This window comes from Phasianus colchicus, chromosome 2 (genome assembly GCF_987193195.1).
Source record: "Phasianus colchicus chromosome 2, bPhaCol1.hap1.1, whole genome shotgun sequence".
Lineage (NCBI taxonomy): Eukaryota > Metazoa > Chordata > Aves > Galliformes > Phasianidae > Phasianus > Phasianus colchicus.
In genome coordinates this window covers 5936528-5960934 of record NC_143437.1, presented here as the reverse complement: position 1 = coordinate 5960934, position 24407 = coordinate 5936528, and the positions used below count along the sequence as shown (strand labels likewise).

The 24407-nt window shown below is 38.7% G+C and overlaps 1 protein-coding gene across 4 annotated transcripts in view; it reads left to right on the top strand.

Annotated features, from left to right (window-relative positions):
• Positions 1-24407, top strand: part of KIF16B (kinesin family member 16B) — a 138420-nt gene that overhangs the window by 86410 nt on the left and 27603 nt on the right. For 3 of the 4 annotated variants that reach the window (XR_016463840.1, XM_090134645.1, XM_031603314.2), the window contains 2 exons: positions 1573-1695; positions 9435-9524. Coding sequence is in view for 3 of the 4 variants with exons in the window: in XM_090134645.1 (XP_089990771.1) it covers positions 1573-1695; positions 9435-9524 (213 nt within the window). In the remaining variant the exon portion in view is untranslated. Of the gene's footprint in view, positions 1-1525; positions 1696-9434; positions 9525-24407 lie in introns of those variants that run through there. The other variant, XM_090134646.1, reaches the window with a different exon arrangement.

Below are 24407 nucleotides of genomic sequence, written 5' to 3'. Positions count from 1 at the left end.
TCTTGACAGAGGTGGCTTTAAGAGTGACTTTATGGTTTTCTTATTGTTTTAAAATGGATCGTACTGTCATCAAGGCAGTGAACTCCTCTTCTCCCCGAGGATAGAACTTACAATTCTATATTCCAGAAGGCTGATGCGTAGTTGAAAAGCTGCTAACTGGGAGGAAAGTGAAAGAAGAGCAATACGGAGGGGAGAAAATTTTTGTTTGGTAAACAAAGATAATAATTATTTTTTTTAATCTATTCAAACATAGTCTTTGTGTTTTCTTTTCCGCTACTATTAATGCTAGCATTAAGGAAAATGATATTGGCATTTATAAGTGACTACTAATGAAATAATGAGATAACAACCTGTCTTCTCTATAACAAGATGTGGATGTGAAAAAGCTAGATGTAACAGCCTTCAGGAGGTCATTTGTGACTATTTCAAACTTTTCTGCAGCTGCCACTTTTGGTAGTTTCATCGTACGTAGTATGCAACCAGAGTTGTTACAGAGGGACCCGGTTCTCCAGTCTGGGCAGGAATGTGAACCACATTCAGATTTTTGGGTAGTGTTGGTCAAGACTGAAGGATTTTGATCATGCAGCATGCTTCATGAAGGCTTCTAAAGCTCTGAGAGTAAATGTTGAGAATAGAGCTACAGATGAAGTGATGGATAGCATCCCTAAATGCGGGTGGCCGTAAATTTGAAGTGATAGTTTCTCAACTTATTTTTCTGTTATTTTTGACTTATACTTGTTGTTGCTTCTTCAAGTGTATTTTCAGAGCAAAAGCTCTCAGTTGAGTCAGTGGATGACTACCTAAAAAGCAGTTTCTGTTTTCATTCACTACTAATGCTTATGCTGCCTTTTGGACAGGATCTCTACAAAACATCCATCTTTTCAGCTGCAGAGCTGTTTTATTATTGACATAACTTTACAATTATAAATTCCATCTGACTGTTAGCACAGTGTGCTCTCACTATAAATAACATTTTATAGCTTTGTCCACAACTTATATGCTTATCATTGTTGAGATTTCTGTTGTGGGTTAGAATTTTAAGAAAAGAATAGGAAACTCTTTTGACAGTGGATTTCTATGTTACCTATACCTTGTTTGACTGTGAAATGAGTAGGATTTAAATCCAAGCTTTAAGAGTTTTCTGAATTACCTGGACCTCCTACAGCTTTGTATGATATTGTAAACAGATTTGTTACATAAATACGTATGAAAAATGAACTCATCATATATATGTTTATTTTTTCGAGCAGGGTTAATAAGTCTTCTCTTTTCCCTTATTTTTGATATCTAAGCTGAAAATTTCCTTTCACAGAAAGAACAGTATTCTGGAGTAAATTCACCTTGTGTTTTTTATGCATAGTGAAATGCTAGGACTTGTTATAAAAGCATATCCACCTTGTTTTCAAGTAATTTCTTCACATTCAAATTAATTTCTGCCACTTCCACTCTTTCTTTCTCAGCTCTTCTGGCTGAGAATACTTTCTCAATTTTAGTGAAGGTTTTTTTTTTCTTTTTCCTTACTTAGTGATTTTGGTTTTCCTTTGTTCTCCTTATTTGGTATGCACATGAAAGCGGATGGTCTGTCGTTCTTTGGGAGCAAATCCAGATGACCTAAAGGACCCAGTTAAAATTAGTATTCCACGCTATGTCCTGTGTGGACAGGGAAAGGATGAACACTATGAGTTTGAAATAAAGGTAAGTGCTTTTCACTTGCTTCTCCTTGATGTTTTACAAGCATAAAAATAGCATCATAGTAATAATGATAATAATAGGAAAATGCCTTTTTTTTAAAAAAAACATCTATTCCTAGTTATCTCTGTCTAACCGTAGGTGTTCACTGTAACCACATCACAGTTAGTAACAGTGGACACAGCAATAGTAAACACACCTGAGAAGCTCCAAATTACAGAAATCACCTTGCTAATCCCAGTGGTATGTAGTCTTTGTTGCAGTGAGTGCAGTTCTTGTCCTTCTGTGTAAGTAGCCTCTGTACTGTTAAACACAAGGGGCTTGGGGAAGCATGCGCTGTACAGGACACTATAAAGACAAGTATTTTCCAAATGATTGGTTGTCAGACTCTTGGGAAAGACAGTTCCAGGTCTTACTAAGATGCAAGTATAAAGTACAGAAATGTTTAGACTTGAAATATTTACCTAATGGGAGTCTAATTCAAGTATTCTGCAACAAAAGCTTGTTTCATTTCTGGCTCTTCGTTCTGTTTCTTCCCACCTTGCGTTTACAAGGTCTCTCTCTTCCAAACGATTTCCCCTCCATTCTAGTGTCTCTCCCAGTCAATACTCTGCAGAAGTGCTGGAAAAAATGCATATTCATTATGTTTCCTCTGGTACTAAGCCAGTTTTTTCAAAGCAAGATGTGAAATCTAATTGGAAATGTGCTTTCAGTGCATGTGGACATGTAGCATAACTGATGTACATGGCATCAGAGACTCAGTTGGCAGCCACCTACACTGAATGTACTGCCAGATGCTTCATCAGGTGGTGATAGCTGGAGGAGTGACCTGCCTTCACAGTGTGCAGGTCTGTTTTTGAGCTAAGTTCATGGTCTCTTTTGCAGAGCCTTTCACTGAGACGGTCAGTCTTAGCTCTGTTTATTGCTAATTAAATTGTCATCTTGAAACATACTGCACTGTTTGTGAATGGAATGCTCCTTTTTGCCATTTGAATATTGAATTTGCTGGGGTCAGTGAAAGCCCAGCACCTATCAGAGATGCTGAGAAAGGAGTAAGTGCACATGAACCTTCCCCAAGGACTGCTCTACTTGCCAGCTGTTTTCTGCAGATGGGATTTACTAAACTAGATAATGATTAGTAAAGGTAGATAAAGTAAGAAGTGTTATGTCCTTTTAGTAACAATCAGTAGATTTCTTTTCCAAGTACTCTTTCTTCACCCTTAAAGCCCATGGAAGCATATAGGGGGACCTGGCATGAAGAGGTAGTTAAAGAGTATGTGGAGGAAGGTTTCCACTTGATGCAGTAGGAGATGTTATTTTGGGGAGAGAAATATGAAGGAAAGAGGTGGGATTTTTAATGAGGAAAGAACAGGATAATATCCAAACAAAAAATACAAGAACACGTGAAATTAGGCTTCAGCAGTTCTGTTGCTTGTATTTTGTTTCTGCAAGAAGCAAGACTCACAGGCTGGCCTCTCCAGTGGCATGGAATGACCTGATGCAGTCCTCTGGCTTTGTATATGGTATGGCTGTTCTCTTCTGTTGTACTTGTCAGTACCATAATTTTTCTCTCTCCTGTGCCAACTCTAGGCTGCCTCTGAGAGAAACTGCTGCTTAAATATCTTTGATGAAGTTCAAAGCAAGTAAATGATGGTACAGAGTAGGGAATGGGCTATTACTTTAATAACTGTATTCCATTGCTACCAACTTCCTTAGAGCAATAAATATTTTTATTATAACTCATATGAACCTTACTTTGACACACTGTGAGATATCTTAGTCACTCCTTTACACAAATCAATCGTCTGTGTACACTTTTTTTTTTTTTTTTCTGTTTGCCTACAGATCTCTGTGCCACACCGGACTGCTTTTGCTATGGTCAGGCTTTTCCTCCAAGCTACAATCTGCAGAGTTTCCACAAACTTTTCTTTTTAAATCGTTTCCCTGCAGAGCTCCTATCTGTGCTTCGATCTTTAGTATCCTTCAGCTGTTCCTACTCATATTCTGTAAGATATCAGAATATGTGATATAGTGATTTATTTTTTTCCCCTAAAAGCTAGGAAAGTAGAATTGCCTTTCTACAAGCAAGAAGGAGAGAATGTGAACATGTTTTACCCTTTCCTGATGGGTGAGGATACAATGTCAGTTGTAGAAATAATTCTTTATTATGGCCCCACTTTTCTTTAGTTAATTTCCAGGTGATGGTGCATTAGAAGGTACATCGATCTTGGAAGGGGGCCCTTGTGCTTGTCTCATGTCCTTTGCTGCTGCCCAGATGGGCTTTCTTCACCAAGGTTGTTTTTCTGTTGGGAAAATGGGTGGCTGACCTGTTTGTGTGCAACAGCACTTAAAAATCTGTCACAGTCATGGTGATTGAGTTGAACTGTAAATCTTTGAATCCTTTGAATCCTAAGTATCTCAGAAGTTTTTTCATCAACAGATGATTCTAGTGATTGTGTTTGCACTGAAATCCTTGCGTATTGCTATGTGGAGGAACTAATCTGACAAATATTCTGTATCAATTTCTTCTTGTAAAATGAAATAGTAAAAACTACTTTGTTTTTATGCCCAAAGAAAGAGAACAAGTTCCACACTTTTTGGCAGCATTGTGTTAGTTTGTATGTCTTTCAACCCTTGTATACCATCCAAAAATATTTTTTTCTAATGCAAGTTCAGTATCTCATCCATCTAGATGTACGTGATCTCTGGAAAGGTGTTCTGACCTGCTCACCTTCTGTCACTCAATACAGGTCACACTTTTTGATGTCAAGCAAGGCCCACGAGATCTTTTGGGGAGAATGCAAAATAGAAACCAAAACATACTCTCTTAGAGTTAGCACCTTCTTCTTTTGCTGCAAGAGAAATCATGGAGTTGTTTCTGTGGGTCTGCTATTAAATATTTGATACTAATAGGTAACTTTCCAAATAAATTTCCTTTTGGGTGACAGTTTTATATGCAGTCTTTTAAAGGCACGATGAAGCAGTAGTAACTTAATCAGGTCTGAACACAGTTACCTTAGAGCTGAATTAGAATACCTGAAGATTATCGTGTGTTCTCTGCTTCCTTTTGTGTTGCTATAATACAAAGAATATTCAGACAAAGCCACAGTAGAAACAGCATGTGGGAAGACTTTTTGCATTGTAAGGTTTTTGCATTGTTGGCATTTGTTACAGAGAGTACCTGAAATTACTAGACAGCATCTGTGAGAAGCAGAAGGAGCAGTGAGGTTGCAGGGAAGGGGGAACCTCCAGTTCAAAGACATGAGTGGCTCTCCCAAGAGCAGGTGATGGGAAGCTAAACCAGAAGTTGAGCATAGCCCTGCCAGGAATTCTTTGACAAGAGAGAAAGGTGTGTGTGTCTATATGTAAATATATATATACATATATAAATGTACACATACATGCCTTCTCATTTTTGTTCAGCTTTCTGGAGTTGTTATGACTTCTTTCATTTTATTCATCCTCTTAGATGTTTTATCAAAACTGGCTTTTTCTTGTGTTTCAAAGCCTTCCAGTCATCTTTGATGAGTTCTCTATAGAAGATCAAGGCAGATGCATCCCAAAGCAGTGGGTTGGGTTTTTTTGGTTTTTTTTTTTTTCTTTTAGGTCTAGTCATGAGGTTGCATTCACCAAGAGCTGTGGTGGATTTGTTAAAAACATTGATGAGTTTCATCAGCGTTTTCTCCTGTGCTCTGTGAGTTAATGCAGAATTGGAGTAAAGCAAACACAGTGCTCATCAAGCAATGCTCATTAATACATGAAACATTGCATGCCCCATGGGGAACACAGTTAAAAAAACAGTCCTCAACAGTACTAATAACCTTAAAGATAAATTTAAAAAATCCATAAAAAGGCCAAGATAAGTCCCTTAGTGTCCTGCAGGTTCTAGATTTTCATAGGCTGTATTCATTGATGGTGGGAGGAGTTTCAACAGAGTCCATTTTCACAGTGTCTGTTTCAGCTCAGACATGTAAGGTGGGATTTCTTTTTTTTCTGACAGATTCAGAAGCAGGTGTAATATACACCTGTTTTTGTGGGTTTACTTATTTGTATGGGAGTGGATGGCAGAACAAATCCTTTGAGTACCTTAAATTGAAATTGATTGAAAATGTTGGTTAAGTGACTGTCTGCCATTGTGCAGAGTAAAAGTTAAGGAAACAGGACTGCACAATCTCCTTCCAAATGTCTGGGTTTTATGTAGGAAATACTGCACTTTCACTTGAGTGAAAAAAGTAACACAACTATAAGTCAAGGCTAAGGTCACATAAATGCCCAGATAAGAGTGTCTTGAAAATGTCTTATAGATTTACTCAACCATATGTATGTATTTATATACATTTATTACTAGTAGTAAATTACAAGTAAAAAGTAAAGGGCTATTTGAATTTGCTTTACTTGTTACAGTTCAATAGATTTTTATTTATCCTAGTCCCATACTTTCATTCTATATAATCTGTCATACAATCTTTACTGAAGGATGGAAGAAAGAATCCCAGACCAAACTGGCTGTATCAGCTGTAGGAGTACAAGGCTGTGTTCCAGAAACATCATTGCTATGTCAAATGTACTGTTATTCTTCTGCTTATACGAGTGGAGTTTGGTCCCATCTGCCTTCATAACAACATTGTTGTTGAGCTTTGGGCAGTGGTTAAGGTGTTGTTTAGCTTTGAAAGTTATTTTCCAATAATATCAGCAGTACGGAAAGAGAGTGACTGATGGCACATCACCTCAACTGAGGAAAAAAGGCTCATTAACAATAATAAGATATTGGAGTGCATTTACTCACTAGTCTCATAGATGAATTAGGGAAGTAAACAAAGGGAATGACAGGGAACGAGTCAAATTATGCCACCAGAGAACACAGTAGATAGCAAGCTTCAGGTACTCAGCAGCACAGATCTGTTGCTTTGCCTTCCAATGTAGTTCTATCAAGTATTCCTGAAGTGGTTAAAACAGTTCTATTCATTAGATCCTTTTAAGAAGTTTAATAAAATTGGCTGCAGGCAGTTGGGTATGTTCAGCACTGCCCTGTCACTTAGACTGCTGCCAGATGCTCAGACAACAGCACCGTTGGCAAGCTGACATACCTGCTCTTCCCCAGGCTGTGTAGCTGGGAGAGTCCTGGATGCTTCAGGCTAGATTGCTCCCCAAAAGGCATTGCCAGAGTGAAAACTCTGGGGAGAAAAAGAGGTCGTTTTTGCATAAATATCATGTGCAAATTAAATTTATCACAGTAAAAGTCCACAGTTCAATTGGCAGCATTACAATACAGAATTAAAGCAAAAATGAACTAGAAACAACATTTAAGTCACAGAGTGCTTTACTTTAGGGTGATTATTGAGAACAAAATGGATAATGGGTTAATTAAGGTCGGTGCAGCATGCATGTTCCTGAATCCCTCGTTTATTGTTAAACCTGCCCATGCAGGTTGCATCCATTCACCTCCTTTGTAGGGCTTGAGATATTGTTAACAATGCATTGAGGGAGGGCAACTGTTTGAATTTATTTGTAAGGAAATGCAGTCCATCATGCAGACATCCTAGCAGCAGTCAAGCATGTTGGTGACAGGAAAGATGAATTATATCAGAAATAATGATTTTGCATTGAGGAGATATGCTAGAAAAATGTTTGTTTTAGAACAGAATAGTTCAGTGGAAGGCACCTCCACAGATCATATAGTCCAGCTGCAATTTGTGAAAAGTAAATAGTTGCGAAAAGCACTGTTAGATTTTAGAAGTCCAGTTTTGTTTACTTAAATCTTTAAACTAAAAATCAAACAATAGAAGAAAACCTAATTCTTGATATCATGTGGCACGTTTTTTGGTTTCCAAAGCACTTCTGCCAGTTTCACTGTTTTTAGTTTACCCCTATAAAGGCAGATGTGATGGGGTAGCATGGCTCAGAGATCGCTTTGGTAAAAGGCTGAGTTGGCAACTCTTAGAAATGCTGCTTTGCTTGGGCTCCTCCATGGATGTGGCACCCACAGCTCTCTGGGCAGCTGTGCCAGGGCCTCACTGCGCTCTGAGTGAAACATCTCTCAATGTGTAACCTGAATCTCCTCTCTTAGATTAAAGACATTCATTCCCTCTTCTCTTATCACTATCAGACCATGTAAAAAGTCACTCCCCCTCCTGCTTATAATCTCCCTTCAACTACTGGATGGCTGCAGTGAGATCTTCCCAGAGCCTTCTCTTCTGCAGGCTGAAGGATCCCACATCCCTCAACCTTTCTTCACAGGAGAGCTGCTCCAGCCCTCTGAGCATTTCGTGGTCCTCCTCTGGATTCATTCCAACAGCTCTGCATCCTTCTTGTGTTGGGGGCCCCAGGCTTGGATGCAGTACTGCAGATGGGGCCTCACAAGGGCAAAGCAGTTGGGAACAATCACATCTCTCACCTTTCTGCTACCCACTATCCCTCTGTTGATGCAGCTCATGGTATAGTTGTTCTTCCAGGCTGCAGGAGCACACTGCTGGCTCTTGTCAAACCAGGATCCTGGCTTTTTCTGGCTTCATTGTCCCATTTTCTTTTTCTCCTACTCAGTTATCCTTCTCCATTCCCATTTTCCATCACCCTGTGATATATGCTTTGTGATGTGGGTGTTGCTTGTGCATTTTAAGAGTCACTTTTGGATTGAAACCCAAGCCCATATCTTTGTAAAACGCATTTTGCAAAATGCGTATTGTTGATTTTTTGTGTACAAATTCGTTGCTGGACAGAAGTTATATCATATATTAGGCCCACTGGATTAAAAAAAAAGCAGCAAGCTTTCCTGTTTAGGTATTGCTAGTTGGTTTTCTTCAGCTGTGCTAGTTAGCATAGCAAAACGCCCTCCTCTCGCCGCAGCATCACTCGATAGCATTAGATCATCAGAGCAATAGAAGGGCTTTGCTGTGAAATCAAAGGCCCTTCATATCACTTTTATGACCCACTTAGAAAGTTCTTTCATTTCACCTAATTCTAGGTGGTGAAAAATTTTTCGTTCACTGAAATTTTTATGCCAGTTTCTCAGTTCCAATGAGGGTTTGGAGTATAACTGATGGCAAAGTTAGATAGCTGAATTGCCCTCCTCTTGGCTCCCTTTGCTATCTGGTTTTTTTTTCCACAGGAGCACTTCTGTTGATTTTAATGAAACTTCCTGTATAAATGGGATGCTCATCAACATACTGATGACACAGGCCTAGAGAGCTTTAAAGGAATATCTTCCACTGAAAGGCAATATATGTTGCTTTTTACTGTACAAATTGGAACCACATTCTATACGATAACAAACTGTTTACAGGAAAAGTATGTTTAATATTTTTATGAGTATTTCTGTATGCATGTATGCATAATTTTATGTGAGTACAGATGCACTTACATCAACATACAGAGAGGCTACATAACACTTGTGCTGGGTGCTGTTCATTAGTGGAACACCCACTAATTGTAATGCTGTGAGCTGCATAGCTGCACTGACAAGTGATTGGGATATTTTAAGGTGTTTACAGGCTTGTCAGTCTACTCTGGAATATGGAATACACGTGTTCAGTTTTTTCATTTACAATCAATGATCCTTATTTAAAAACAAACAAAAAATCCAAAAAACTTGTGCAATAACAGAAAAGTTAAGTAAACCATAAATTGTAGAATTTAAGGAAATGACTGCCATCCATATTAATCTGATAACTCTCTATATTGCATAGTTCTTAATGTGGTGTGCTATGTGGTTTTACTTCTGTTTTTTCTTTTTATATCATCTGATACAGATAACAGTCTTGGATGAGACATGGACAGTATTCAGGCGATACAGTCGTTTTCGGGAAATGCATAGAACTTTAAAATTGAAGTACCCAGAGGTAAGTTTTGGTAAAATCTATTTTGCAGGAAAGAGTGGAGCCTTGAAAATAATTTTGTGGGTTTGTTGTGTTGTTTTGTTTTGGGTTTTTTTGAGTTTCTTTTGCCTTTTTTGGGAGGAGAGGGGAAGAGAAGCTTACACAAAACCAGTCTGCTTCTTAGTAAAAATGGCAAGCCCTTTGGCAGTTTGAAGCTCCAAGGCTGCTAGAGCCAGGATGGATTGTTGCATGCTGTTGCTACAGTGAAACCACGACTAAATGTGCTGCCTCTAGCCATTAATTCCCTTTGCTGCCAGCTGGAGTCATTCCCTGGAGGTTGCTGCTTTGTTCATTGCAAAATACTTGCAATCATACCACGTCATCCTGACAACTCGTTTAAAAGGAGTGCGTTGTTCCACAGATACCCTTTTGTGATAGTGGTTTCCAGGTTTCTGCAAAATGGAAAATTGATCTTTCTGACCACCTCTGAGACTTTGAGCATTCAGGATATGAGGAGCTGTGCCTGACAACACTTTAGTTCATTGGAGTGAGTGTTTGTAGAATTACAGTTCTTGGTTTTCACATCTAGCTTTTAATTATTAATGTTTTGCTTCCTTTCTCCTTGTTCTGGTGGATATTAGCAGAGATAAATCATTCAACCAATTGAAACAATCCGAATTTGAGAATTGTCTCAAGTAAGGAAGCATAGACCATGTGTTTTCACGGGCTATATACTAAAAGGCATTAATGTCTGAGAGAGTGATGCAATAGCATGCAAAGGGTTTCTTGTTTATTTTTTCTTATATATTCTTTAAGCTAAAATCGTATTGAGCGTGGGAAGACCTTGAGGTTTTAAAGAGTAGAATACCAGGAGTCTGTATCTTGTGGAGATTCTGGAACTTAAGATCATTCCCCTTCCAAAAGAGTGTGAAACCCAGAAACTGAAACTACACACTATCTAAAGAAGAGTAAGCCTAAGAAGAAGAAAATTACAGTCATCTTTTCTGATTGTCAGGAAGTTCTAAAAGATCAACATGAATTTTGAGTAGAAAATTGAAACATTCTCTTTTCGCAAATGCTTTTAAAAATATTATTTTGAGTGAACATCACTGTGATATTTTTGATTCAAATAAATTGCTGCAGAGATACAGGTATGTAGACACTAATATCCTAATTGCATCTAACTCCTGAAAAAATGGCTAGACTGTCACCTGTTTGAAATAGAAAAGGGTTACCTGAATCCCTCTGCAGGCTGATCTCCCCCTTTTAGGAAAACATGTTCGAGCAGACTTGCTCAGAGCCTGTTATCAGTCCTGACAGTACATTGAGGAACAATTGAATGTGACATTTACAATTATTTCAGGAGATCAACTTCATTGTAGTTTCTAGTAATCAAATTCAGAAGGAATCTGATGTTCTTAAAGCCTCCATTAAATTGTCCCTTGTGCTGCAGCATGTTACTGTCAACTTTTTGAAGTGAGCGTATGTGACTCACAGGCTGACAAATTCAGGCTTTTTGGTGTTACAGGAGGAGGATTTTTTTCTTAAGAATCAGAAGAGCTTTGGAGTGGTATTAGTAGATCAGAAAAGAAAAGCAGTAGCACCTCCTGCAGTTTTCTTAGTAGCTTTTAGCAAGAGGTGTGAGGGTTCTGATGTTATGTTATCTCCATGCGTCTCCTGAGGACAATTACAGGTCAATAATTATCTTCCTCAAATGAGGAGAATACGTGCTTCAAATAAGCAATTTTCATTCCTTATGCTCCTTCACTATCTGCAGCCATGCTGACAAGCTCAATATATTTTATATTTTAATGTGCTCATTTGTTTCTTATTGACACTTCCGTGCTGCCATATATTTGGTCTTAGGTCAATTTATTGAGATTGACATCTAGTACATTAACAGAATTATTGGCTTAACTATATAGGTGATTAAACTTCTAATTTCTATGTAGGACAGGCATCATAGGATGTTTTATTGAGTTATCTGCTCTTTCCTCAACAGTCTCTGTGTAAGTCAGGGCAAATACCAAGTCTTACAAGTTTGTCAGTACACCTTTCCCTAAAGTGTGGTACTTTTTGGAGAAGCACATTAATGTTTTTGGCTTCCAGTGTGCTTGAAAGAAATGATTAACCATGTTTACTATCTGAAACAGCAGATTTATAGTTTTGTTAGAATCTTCTTCCACCTTTTGTCTAGACTCCTCTTCAAAGCAACCTCAAATAAATTATTGGTCAGATTCAATATGCATATCTTTTCTAAGTACAAAGCACTGTAAAGCACAGGAGAAGAGAGGTGGGCATTTGGTCGAGTCATCCACTGCATCTCTGGTAGTTTTCTTCCTGCCACTGCAGAATCTACTCTGGAAGCACTGTTCCCTTCAGCAGTGATGCTGCCTGCTTTCTTCTATGTAGGGCAGGTTGTTGTGCTGCATCCAATCCTTTGAGATTTAGAGCACAGAAATAAATGGCAAGCCTGTGGGCTGAAGAAACCTAGCTAGTATGCAGCTGGTTTCTTCTGCTTGTTGGCACTTCCACAAATGGTGCCCTTGTGATGAAACTTTTCATATTGTTCACTGTAGTAAAGAATTGGAGTTTGTTTTCTTTGAAGGAGTTTCACTATCAGTGTGACGTATGTAAATGAGCAATGCTTGCCTATATTTTAGCCTATTTGTTTTTAAATAGCCATAATTTATGGAAATTTGGGATTAATTTTGCAAAGTGGTTTGGAGCTTGGTTTGTTTGACAAACTGAAAGTCATCTGTCTGCTTTCATTTGCCAGTGACCTAATTTGGCATTCATTATGACACTGAAATACATTTAATAACAAGTTTGGGAGAGTTGGCTCCATAGTTCCTACATTTTGTTCCAAAGAAATGTGATCCTTAAATGTCATCAGAACCCATCAAAGTAGGATTTTATTTTGTATTGCTCACCTTCCAGCTCCAAATTAATATTTATAGTGAACAGAGAAAATACTGTGAATGTGTTTAACATACGGGTGTCCTGCTTTTTAGAAGTGAACTTTGCAGCTCATTAGTTGCTCGGTTCTGAATTACTACATCAGTGTTTGAATAACTTGCTGATCTTGCATTTCATGTTGCTGCCACTGAATTCCCAAAGGAATGCATTGGAAAACTGATTTATTGGGAAGATTTTTTAAAAAGTCTGTCTTTTCAGGAGCAGGAACTCTCTTAATGTCTTACATTCTCAGAATGTGTTATATTTTATGTACCTTCACATTCCTTGTTATGTAAGTGGCTGGATGGTGATGGCTGCTTGTCTAATAGAAGTGTGTCACTTGCAAATTCAGAAGGACTGGAGGAGTTGCTGCAGGATGAGGTTGTGCCAGAGGCAGACAAACACCAGCATTGTAAGTCCCTGCTGGTTTGTAGGTTTTTTTTGTTGGTTGGTTGGTTTGGGTTTTATGTTGATGTTCTTTGTGGATCTACACAATTGTCATTTGCTTATCTCAGCTTTCTTATGCTACATGTTTGTAGCATAAGAACGCTCTTGTTTCTGGGATTTTAATGAAGATCATACCTTGGCTTTCAGTTGCAGTGGCCTATGTAATGAAATAGACTTTTTGTTCATCACTGGTCAGAAACAGGAAGAAATAGGCTCTTTAATTGAGACATAAGAACTTTTCTCCTCCTCCTTTTCTTATAGATTCACAGTTTTGGAATAGTACTGGAGTGCTGGTTTCTGCAGAAAGCCTTTTCTTCCTGCCTTGATGAGAGGGATGCTGTCTCCTATCTCTGTTACTTCAGCAAGTTTGAGTGTTTTGAATTTGTGATGGCCACTGCTCCCCCCTTCTTAAAGCTTTCTTGTCTTTTCCTTCTTTCAAAGGAAAACAGAGGAACAGTTGACCATTTATCATTCCTTACCTGAATCCAGGGTCTGTAAAGACCTTCATGCATTTTGGGATTCCATACTTGCCACTTTCTATCCAGGTTTTGAAGGCTTTCATTGTCAGCTTTGCTTACAGCATTCACTGTCACTTCTCTAGAAACCTCCTTCCATGTATACAAAAATCTCTAAATGGTGTAAAGGGAAGCACATAGCATCAAGGCATTTTTAGTCCTAATAGTCAAGCACTGTCTTAAAATATTTGTAAATCCATGCAGAGCTTGTCAAAGAGCAGTTAAAATGTGTACTTGCATTTATAGATCAATTCATGAAGATAAGGATGTGTATGTAGGCAAGATTTTGAAAGAAGTGCTAAAGCTATTGGCTTCTAGCCCATTTAACAGAATCTAATAATTTCGGTATTCATATATGATGTATGGTGGTCTGTATATAAAGTAATATTTATATCTTTCACTGCCTGAAGCACAAGAAGACTGGTTATTATTTTTGAAGAATTTCAAGCCTTGTAATTGATCCAGCTTCCCCTTCCACTGGTCTGGTTTATGTCATCTTATGGGACCAACAGGATGTGTAATATCCATATCTGAAGCAGCAGGAAATGTTATACAGAAGATTGAGCCTTCGATCCAGAGTTCCCATGTGCTCTGCCTCTACCCCGTATGCTGTTCCCACTGGGGAAATGAGTGAGATACACTGTAGTTACGCATCTAATATCATGTATCTTGGACTGCTGCATGCTGCAGACAGTGGGAGCGTTTGCTTGGATGGTGGAGTTTTTCATATTCTTAAGTATTGGACAGTAAAGGTTGTATTTTATAACAATTATAATAATTAGGAAAAAATGCTGTTTGTCTGGTTTCAATCTTTTAGTCTAGATTTCTAAGGAGGAAAGACTTTTGTTGGTAGTGTCGATGGGAGTCATATTACTCCATTTTACATCTGAAAACAATATCCTCTGTTAATCAGAGATTTATTTGACAGAATGTAGTTCTTTTGGATTGAACTTAAGGTTCCTGCTTTCTTGCTTTGCATAAGAATTGCATGAAACTCAAAGAGCAGAAAATCTTTCTCAAGCTTGTCAGAAATAATATGTGAATGTTTTTGAATATAATGAACTCCAATTATTTGTTGTAAGCTTATTTTTTAAATATTTTAAGTATTTCAGAGCTTTGAAAATTCAAAGTAGAATTATTTGAATTTGTAGGAACCTTAAAAGACCATCCAGTCCAACCCCATGCAGTGCACAGGGACACCCACAGCTCCAGTAGTGCTTTCAGCCCCATCCAGCCTGACCTTGGTTGTCTGCAGGGACGGGGAACCATCACCTCTCTGGGCAGCCTGTGCCACTGCCTCACCACTATTATCGTAACAACTTTTTCCTTATATCTCATCTAAATCTCCCCTCTAACATTCAAAGTAGTTTGTCCCCTCTCTACTAAAATGTTTTCTCTTTTAGAGATGAGCTGCGAGAAACTTTTTGTATCTCAGTGAGTTCACATCATGTTTCATCCAACCATGCTGCCTACAACCACACAACTTCATGTAAATGCCTGCTGTTAATGTAGGACATCAGTGTTCTAATCCCTTCTGAAGTTCTTTTGAAACTCTTCTCTCGTCCCACTTATTACCTAGGATTAATTCTGCCATGCAATAATGAGAAGAGGCGTGAATTGTTGATTCAGCTATCAGGGTGTGATCTCACGGTCCTTTCCTTTTGCCTACATCCTCCTCTTCTGGGTGACAGCCAGGGAAGGAAGGGATCCATATTTTCTTTTAAAATGGCCCATACATGTGTTGCTCTTGATAAGTAGTAAGTGGAAGAAATCTTCAGCACAAAATGCCAGCACAGTTAATGGTGAGGGAATGAATATGAGGTGAATCTGTTGATTTTAGGAGAGCATCCCTGGATTTGGAGAGAGGTTATTTCCAGGGTCACTGACAGATAAGTGCAACTTCTTGCTAACTTTCAAGACATGGCTGGTGATTTTTTTTGTTGTTGTTCATTGTTTTGTCCAGATAATTGTAAAGGTAATTGATCAACCTTTGTGCATTCGTGTAATTATTTTTTTAAAATCTCCCTCACAAGAAAGAATACAGCCAGATGGGTTAAACAAAGAGGGAGCTGTAAGTCAGCATTCCTTGTGCAGAGCACTTAGGGCAGCTGCAGCTTCTCAGCTGGGAGTGTACCTTTCTGACTGCTTCGGCTTTCTGACTCGTAACTGTGCAGCTGCAGCATTTCATTAAATGTAAAACTCGTGTTAATCTCCTGGGATTACTTCAAGAGGCAAAAAGATGGGGAAGCAATAACTTTGAGGTGCTTGGCTTACAGGGCTGCTGAGCCAGCTGCCATGTAACTGGTGAGCTTTGGAGCACGAGAGCTGCTTTGGAAGCAGAAGACAAAAGCTTGTTGCACCAGAGCTGGTGTGTCAGAAGCTCTGCTGGTTTTACCATCGGATTTGTCACTTACTGGTGTCCATAACTGCATATTTCATTAAGAGATGAGATTTAGATAATACATTTACATTGAATGCATAATTCTGGACATCTGAATGTTTTTAGTGTTTGGTCATAGGAAATGTAAAACACTATAGCTGTAAATAACTGCAAACTTCTAAGACATTATTTAAAATGAGTTTGTTTTGAAACCTTCAGTGACTGAAGTCCCAATCCATTCACAGCTTCAGTGATTGCTGAGGTTGATGTTGAGAAACTCCTAACCAAATGACAATTGAAAATCAAAGGTTAAAAGTGCCAAAGAAAGCAAGGTGTAGCAAATAGCAATGATCACATTGGTACAGGTCTTGCCGTGTTATTTTATTATTTTAGAAAGTCTGATTTTTGTCTGTATTCTTAATTCAGGTTCTTTCAGCTTCTAGGAACTCCATGTCCCTTAGGGAGAGCATTGTATAACAATATTTCAAGCTTTATTTTGCATTTGAAAAACAGACCCAGGAAAGCAATGAACTTCTTGATGGTTTTTGACTTGACTGCGATGATGCTTCTGAATGCTATCAAGCTTGAAATTATTTTTGAAGTAATCAAGAGTATATATTGTAGTTTTGTTTCATACAGTAGAGAAATGTAATGGAGTACCAAATCTCCCATGCAATTCTTAGGACAACCACCAAACATACATAAACCATCTAAAAACCTGTGCTTTTTCTGTTTCTTTGTGCATTCTACCACCTTCCTTTTCCCCCCGCCTCCCAAAATATTGGGTATTTGAACACAGATTAAAATGAAGATGGTTTAAAACACTAGTGTGCTTGTAAATAGCAAATGCTATGTTCTATATTAGATGTCTATTAAAATAATACATCTAGTAGGATCACGAGTGTACAGAAAAGGCATAGAAATAGTTTTTAAAGTGCAGATCATAAAGGCATTCTTAATTCTTGCTGTCTTGCTGGGCACTTTGCTAGCCTTACTAATATATCTTTCCATAAATATTGAAGGAAAAATAGAGCAGTAATCTTTAGAATCCTTAAATGTGTGTAAACCTTACAATTCTATTATACAAGCATGTGATTATAGCCTTCACCTTTATTCAGTGCAAATTACAGTAATTATGGTATGGGTAATTTTAGATTTTAACGTTATGTTCTTGTCACCGGTAACAGCCAGGAAGTACAAACACAGGAAGCATATTTTGTCATATACACTTTTCCAGCTCACATTCCTAATTACGTTATGTTCAGACAACTGTGAAATAGTGCTTCCTTGTCAGCCTTGGTTTGCTATTAGCTACAGAGGTAATGTGAGTAGATCCCTAACTGCTTAATCTGGCCTTTCTCTTTGCAGCTCAAAACTTTCCTGCTCCTTTTAAAAGAACTTTTAGCACTTTGCTCAGTGCATCAGTCTATAAATGCATTCAAACAGGAGAATCTTTTCCTTCTAACTGCATCACGTAGTCTGTGCAAGTCTGATTATGGGGAGTGTATTTATTCCATGTGGCATCTCTGAATTTATACTTGCTAACCAGGACATGAGCATCTGCGGCATAGCAAAACCACTGCATGTTTGTTTCCAGCATGGTATGCACTTATTCAGTTTCTAGTGTGAAAATGAATTCAATGTCTGAATATCTGAATCCAAATGTCTAAGAGCCTTGTGAAAACCTGGCTTTGGGATTAATTTGTGACTGTTGTTGTGCTGTGTGCTCGGATTGTGCAGCAACATTTTCTTGGGTTGGTAGATGCAATTTTGCAGATATACAGTTTCTGCCTCTCTCTCCCCCTTCTCCCTCCATCCCTCCTATGGTTTGGTCAATGATGAGACCTACTTTTATGTCCCTCCTCAGCAACTAATGGAACCTTTGAGTTTCCAACAGTTCTGTAGGAAAACACCATTGGTTTTAGAGATCTCCAGATAAATTCAGTACGAGACAGTTAACTTACAGGCAGAAATAGAAAGCCAGGATTTACTGATTGTGCCATGGCAAATCTATAAGATTAACAGTGCATAAATTAAAAATAAAAGCCCTTGAAAGGGATAAGTTCTTCGCTTCATAATTCACAAAGCATTTGACAGCATAATTGCTTTGATTATTTTATAATCTGATTTTCAAAGTTCTGCTCAATTATCTAGTGAATTTGCATGATATCAAAATATTCTTTTTTTTTTTCTTTTAATCAGTAAAATAGTTTCAGATGGATAATAGCTGCCTGTGAGAGAGGAATGCCTCTGAGAGGAACAGTTCTCAGACAGTTTAACTTGGGTGTTGTTTGCTCACTGAGATTCAGGCATTTCTTAGCTGCTCCTGAGTATCTGTAGGCATTGGGAATGCCTTAGGTTGCAACCCTGTCTTTCTTTTTTCTTCATGCTTAGTGAAAGGCAGAAAGGAGGACTGGAGTTTTTGCTGCTTTAGAAGACTTTTGAGACTTGTGCTCCGTTAATCATTAGCTGTTATTGACAGTCTCACTATTTTCTAATAATTTTGTGAAGAACAACTTGTTCTCACGGTGTATCAGAGGTACATTGTTGGATTAAGTGGATTTTTCAAGAAGAATCATTTCGGCTTCAGTTGATTTGGGATATGATGACCCAACTGTAACTCCAGTTTTTGTGAAAATACCCAAGTTACGTTTGAACCGGTAGTATAGACAATAGCAAAAACTGTCTGATTCCAGATATGCAGCCAGTTACATTTTTTTTCCTTATACATATAGATGATATTACTGACACAGCTGCAGATGTGAAGCTATCAGAATAAATTTAATACAATAAATTTAAATCACTGTCTGATCAGGAGTGTGATACCAAGTTTATCTTGAGGCTCAGTGTCTAAAGGGGAGCTACAGGAAAGAAAGGGACAGACTTTTTAGCAGGGCCTGTGGTGATAGAACATGAGGAAAAAGCTTCAAGCTCAAAGAGGGGAGATTTAGGTTAGATATAAGGAAAAAATCTTTTACTGTGAGGGTGGTAGGCATTGGAACAGATTGCCTAGAGATGTGGTTGATGCACCGTCCCTGGAGACTTTCAAGGCAAGGCTGGATCAGGCTCTGGGCAACATTGATCTAGCTGTGGGATCCCTGTGCATTGCAGGGGAGTTGGACTAGATGGTGTTCAGAGATCCCTTCCAATTCTCTAAGGATTCTGTGAATCTGTGTGGCTGGTTTTCAGCAGAATGACACACTGGAACAGGTTGCCCAAGGAGGTTGTGCCCCATCCCTGGGATCCCCTTGTGGATGCCCCATAATATTTATTATATTACTTTATGAAGTATCGAGTTGCCATTTATACTTATGGTATGTAAAGATTACAGTGAAGCACGGTTCCTTACTTCCATGGACCCCATTTGCTTTTCCCTCAGAGAGAGAAGGGCCTTCATGTGGCCCTCGAGAGCATTTACCACAAGTCCTCTGCCCTGACCTTCCCACTGGCGTATCCTACACACCTGCTGGGGAGCAGCAAGGTCAGGGCTGATGCACCAGGGAGGCCATCCTAGGAGCTGGGGGTGGCTGCAGCATGGGTAGCAGGGACCTCAGTGATGGGGCACAGCCCAGTGTACCTGAGGCAGGGTCAGTGATGTCCCAGCGAGGTGAGCAAGCAGACCAAGTCCAGGGCCCTGCCGGGGTGGATCAATGTCTAATGAAATATCAGGGGACATTGACTGTAGCTGTAATGATGTGTTGTGAATATTCCCTAGCTTTTGATATGTGGTGCTTTCGCTAGGAAGCTTAAAGGGTGAATTTCTTCTTTTTAAAATGGAACAAAAAACCTACAAAGCCACGAAACACAACGTGAATATAATAACGATGCTAACCATTAAGAGGCACTTTTTACCTAAGGGTCTGTTATAAATATTTGTTTATCTTGTTCTGGTAATGAGGTTTCAGACTTGCTGTGGTGAAAATAATGTTCTGTTTCTTAATTAAAAATGACTTGGCTTTAGAAGCAAGGAAGAAAACAAATTTCTAGAACCAGTGCAGCTGATAACGCACTTTGTTTCTAAATGAGCCACCTTTGGTTGTGTGTTCACAATGGGATCTTCCTTTAAGGGTCTTGGAACAATTTCTTGACTGTTGTAAAGTTAGTAAATAATAATAATAAAAAATCTGATCTTCTTACCATCTTTGTCTGCAGCACAGAGCATGCAGAAGGCTCCATCTTACAAGAACATTTTCTATCCCACTAAAGAGCCCAAAGCAAGAAAGCCCAAGCAGTAAAATTTATTAGACATCTCTGCATGACAAAAATCAATAAAATACAATCTCTTGTGGTTTAATATGAAAATATACCTAAAGAAGCAGTGACTCAAGAAAAATACTGAGCTGCCGATACAAATTGAAAATGTCAAGGAGGAGAAAACTAAATGTAGAGGGTGCAGTCTGGTTTACTGTAGGGCATATTTCAGAACCAGCCAGAAATATTAGTGTGGAGGAGAAGCTATGGAAACTCCTTTAGAAGACAAAATGTGTGATGGCGTGTCCATAATACAAGTGCCAGTGAGATGAAAAAGCACACCTTTCCATGGGTGCAGAGCTTTGGGAACCAGTGTTAAAACATTCAATTAATTTATAATTATCTCTAAATGATTACGAAGCTGTGAATAATAAAAACAACCAAAGCAAAGGTTCAGGCCAGTTTTTTTTGTTTTTTTTTTCTGAATGGAATCCATTATTTTCTATCATACTTAGTGCTAACTACTGGGTGCTAATGATACTTTATTGACTGCGTTGTTGTTCAGTGCTGCTGGCAGTGCAGCGCTGAGGCTGTTCAAATGTATGCTCCATATTCTCAGTGAAATACTTTAAATTTATTTCAGACTTTATCTATACACCCCATGTCCTGCTCTGATGTGTTTTTCTGGAAAAAAAAAATCAGTGGCAATTTAGCAGTATTTTAAATAATTAAATTACTCACTGCATTTTAAATTCTAACTCCTTTATTATTTTTTTTAATATATTATTGAATCAGAGTATGTAGTGACGCCCTTAAGATTAATTAGCCCAGCTTTTAACTATTTTCAAAATTATTAAAGCAATTGCAAACTGCTGTATTTCAGGGTTTCTTTTTCATTTTTGGCGCAGCACAGTTTTCATTCTGATTGTGCTTGAGGGCTCTTATGTGGTGCAACTCATTGTAAGAATGCAAACAAACAGAAAAAAATCCCTCTGGTCATCAATCTTGCCCCCATTCCCTTGGGTTACTGAAGCTCATGTAGGTGGATCTGCCTCATTGGTACTGTCTCAATGATGTGGTGCCTTTTGGGGGCAGAATTGTTACACTCTCCTAGAAATCGGCTTACAGACAGTAATTGGGTGTCACCAAATGCACACAAAAGTTAAACATATCCCTGTTTTCCAGCCCCCACAAGTAATGGTGTTGGCTTCAGTTTCATGACATTTAGTCAAGTGTGTTGTTGAGTTTTTGCATATGTAGAATATATAAAGGTTTTGCTTTCTAAGCGTGTATTTTCAGGTGCGTGATGAATAAATTGTGTTTCACTTGGAAACAGACGTTCTCACCCAGTTCCATGACACGAGGATCCTGGGAGGGTAATGCTTGTGAAACTGATGCAGCAGCGGTTTTTTTGGTCCCCGTAGCTGCTTTTTCAAAGTGCTTTGCCAAACAAATTCCTAAAAACGTATCTGTTAGGTTGATTGCAGTTAGTTATGTTAGTTTCTCATTTTAAGCTGTACCTAGTGACAGCATTGATAGTGGGGGAAAATCCTTAATTTGTGTGAGACTTGCAGCTAGTTTTTAATTCTGTGATAAACTAGCTAGCTTTATAGTATCTGTAAGACTAGACACAAGTGAAAATGTATGTATAATCTATGTGGCTATAAACCACTCTTACTGTTGGAGGGGCAGTCAGTAGTTTCTTTTAAACTTCCCATTTGCCTACTTAGATGACTCTTTCTGTGTTTTTTATCATATTAAGTGACACAGAAGGCTAGCTAACTTCTTGTAATCAGTCCTGTTTGTTGTGAGAGTTGCTGCTTTATACCTATAACAAATCAAACTTAGAGGCATACTACGTATTTGTTTGCAGATATATTTCTCTGTGACAGCTGTTCTTTAAGACCCTGAGATCTGCCATTAATTTTGAGTAGTCAGGAAGGCATCCGTCTAGTCAGCAGTAGGAATTATTGCTGCTCTTTGATGAGTTTTCATTATTAGCATTTCTCAAAGGCAAGGGCAACTGAAATTTATGGCATCAGCTGGTCACACGAGACGGGGATGTTTCATAAACGCTGCCAGATGTCACTGAGATGAGCTTGTAGGCACCAAACGAATCATTTCAGGAAGAGCTGTTAAAGCTGCTTCAGCAACTTCTCCTACCTGGACTGTTTCTGTTGCACGAGCCAATTGGCACTGGGACTTCTCTGTGTGCAGCCCAGGTGTCCAAAGAGTCGGTGCAACAGCAGCAGGAACGTGGTGCAGGGTGGGCAAGGCTGCACGTGGGTGCTGCAGAGATGGTGTCTGCCGTGCCAGGGCACTCCTGTAACCTCCTAGAAATCCCAATGGGAAGATAATCAAATCCTGAATTATTTTTGAAAGGTAAATAAACCCTACATAGTGCACTATAGAATTCCTTTTTTTCTTCTTTTGGAGAAATGAGACTTGTGCTACGTGTTTATGAAGATTGATCGATGCTCTGAGCTTGGAAGATGTGACCCTGCAAACCCAGCAGTTGTTGCCATTTCTTTAAAAAAGTAAAACAGGCACTGTGACCTGAAACACACATATAAATGTTTAGTTTGCAACACCAGAGGCAAAAAAAAATATTGAGAGTGTATTTTAAACTTTCCCATGGACTCTCTAGGTCAGTGTGTACCATTGTGTGAGAGCATGGTCTGCCACACTGCAACAGTAAATTACCCAAAAGGTTTCTGTCTTGGATCAAGGAACAGATGAAATAGTTGCAAAACCAAGGTTGCAAGAGCATGTTACATTTTTTCTATGTTTAACTTTATAATCTATATAAGATATAATCTAAATATCTAAGAGATATTTTCCTATTTTACTAAGAAGCATATTTAATTATTTTTAATTTGACTTGGACTGGTTTACATGTGAGTTAACTGTATCCTTTAGGTTGGTATATTCTGTTCTCTGCACCTTCTTATTCTGCCTTTCTACAGCCTGTGTAGAGGACTTAATGTGTTTTCCTTGCCATCTGGGCCAATTTTGGTTCCTCTTTCATTGGTTAATAATTCTGAGCTATGCAGGTAGCAGTTTGTATTTACAAAGATGTCCTGGCTATATTGCTTTCCAGTTTTCTTACGAGATTAAAATTTGAGAAAACTGCAGAGTTTTATAGAGCCATGAAAGGTTTGCATGAACTTTGATATATATGCTATCAGTCATTTTTATAGTTTTATAGGTGCTTTGTATTTAAATGCTATCGTACTGCTTATAATGAACAAAACGAAGAAGTAATTTGTCAAATATTATATTCTGTATCATTTATGGCTCAATTTTGGTGTGTTATTATTCTGACTAGTCTAAAAATTGCTTTAAGGAAAGTAAAAGCAGCCCTGTAATTCCAGGTAACTTCATTGGCCGCACTTAATTTGATTTTCTCAATAGCAGGTGGCAGACTAAATGGAGTTAAAATAATGAAATAAACAGTGGCCTCCACATCTCACCAGAGTTCCAAAAAAGGCATATTGAATTTAGGTCTACCTGCTTTGTTTTAAGCAGGAATTTGGATATGCAAACTATTTTAACAGTTTTGATAATTACAGATGATTGTTTGATAGGGAGGCAGGTGTGATTTAGAAACAGTGAACCCCAGTTAGCAAAATGCAAAAGAAGGAACTTCTGGTGTCCAGTCCTGCTTGGCAATTTTGCATTGTCAGATGGGGATAGTAAGGAGGTTTACAGGGACTTGAATTTTGTGTGTGTGTGTACTTATCCATCTTCAATGACAGATGAAGCTGAAATGTTCTTTGGAGAAGACTGTCTTTGAGGATAGTAACTGGAAAGGATGCCAGGAAGATCTTAGAACTTCAAAGAGTGCTAATTGCCAAGAAAGTTACCCAGAATTAGAGATGCCAGAGTTGTGGGAACTTGTACATCCTGTGAAGACACTCATATGAATGTGAAGGAGATGGCTATATTGCAGGGGAACGATGTAGAGGAGCTACCCACTTGTGATGTTCCAGAGAAGTAAGTAGGAAAAAGGCAAGGAATTGTAGTCAGTTTGAGCACAGCAGGGAAAGTCAGATGTGGGATTGCTTCCTGTATGCCTGGACTTCAATGAGGCATTTTCTGAAGAGAAAAGGTAGACCTGGGTCTCCAGGAGGCCAGGCAAAAAGCAAGTGATGGAAGCAACGTGGAAACTAGGAGTCTTGCTGTAGCCAGCCAGAAATGCAAAGGTTAAGCCAGCTCTGTGGGCAGGTAAATCTTTGGCACAGAGCAGAAGGGATGGAGAGCAGAGAGAAGGCAGTGTTCTCATGCATGTGGGCAAAACAGCTTTCTCTTTGTGACAAGGATGTGCTGTAAAAGGGTGGGAAGCTGTATTGGAGCATAAATCATTTTTGGGAAAGACAGGAAAATAGGACCTTCAGTGTGCTGCTCTACAACACA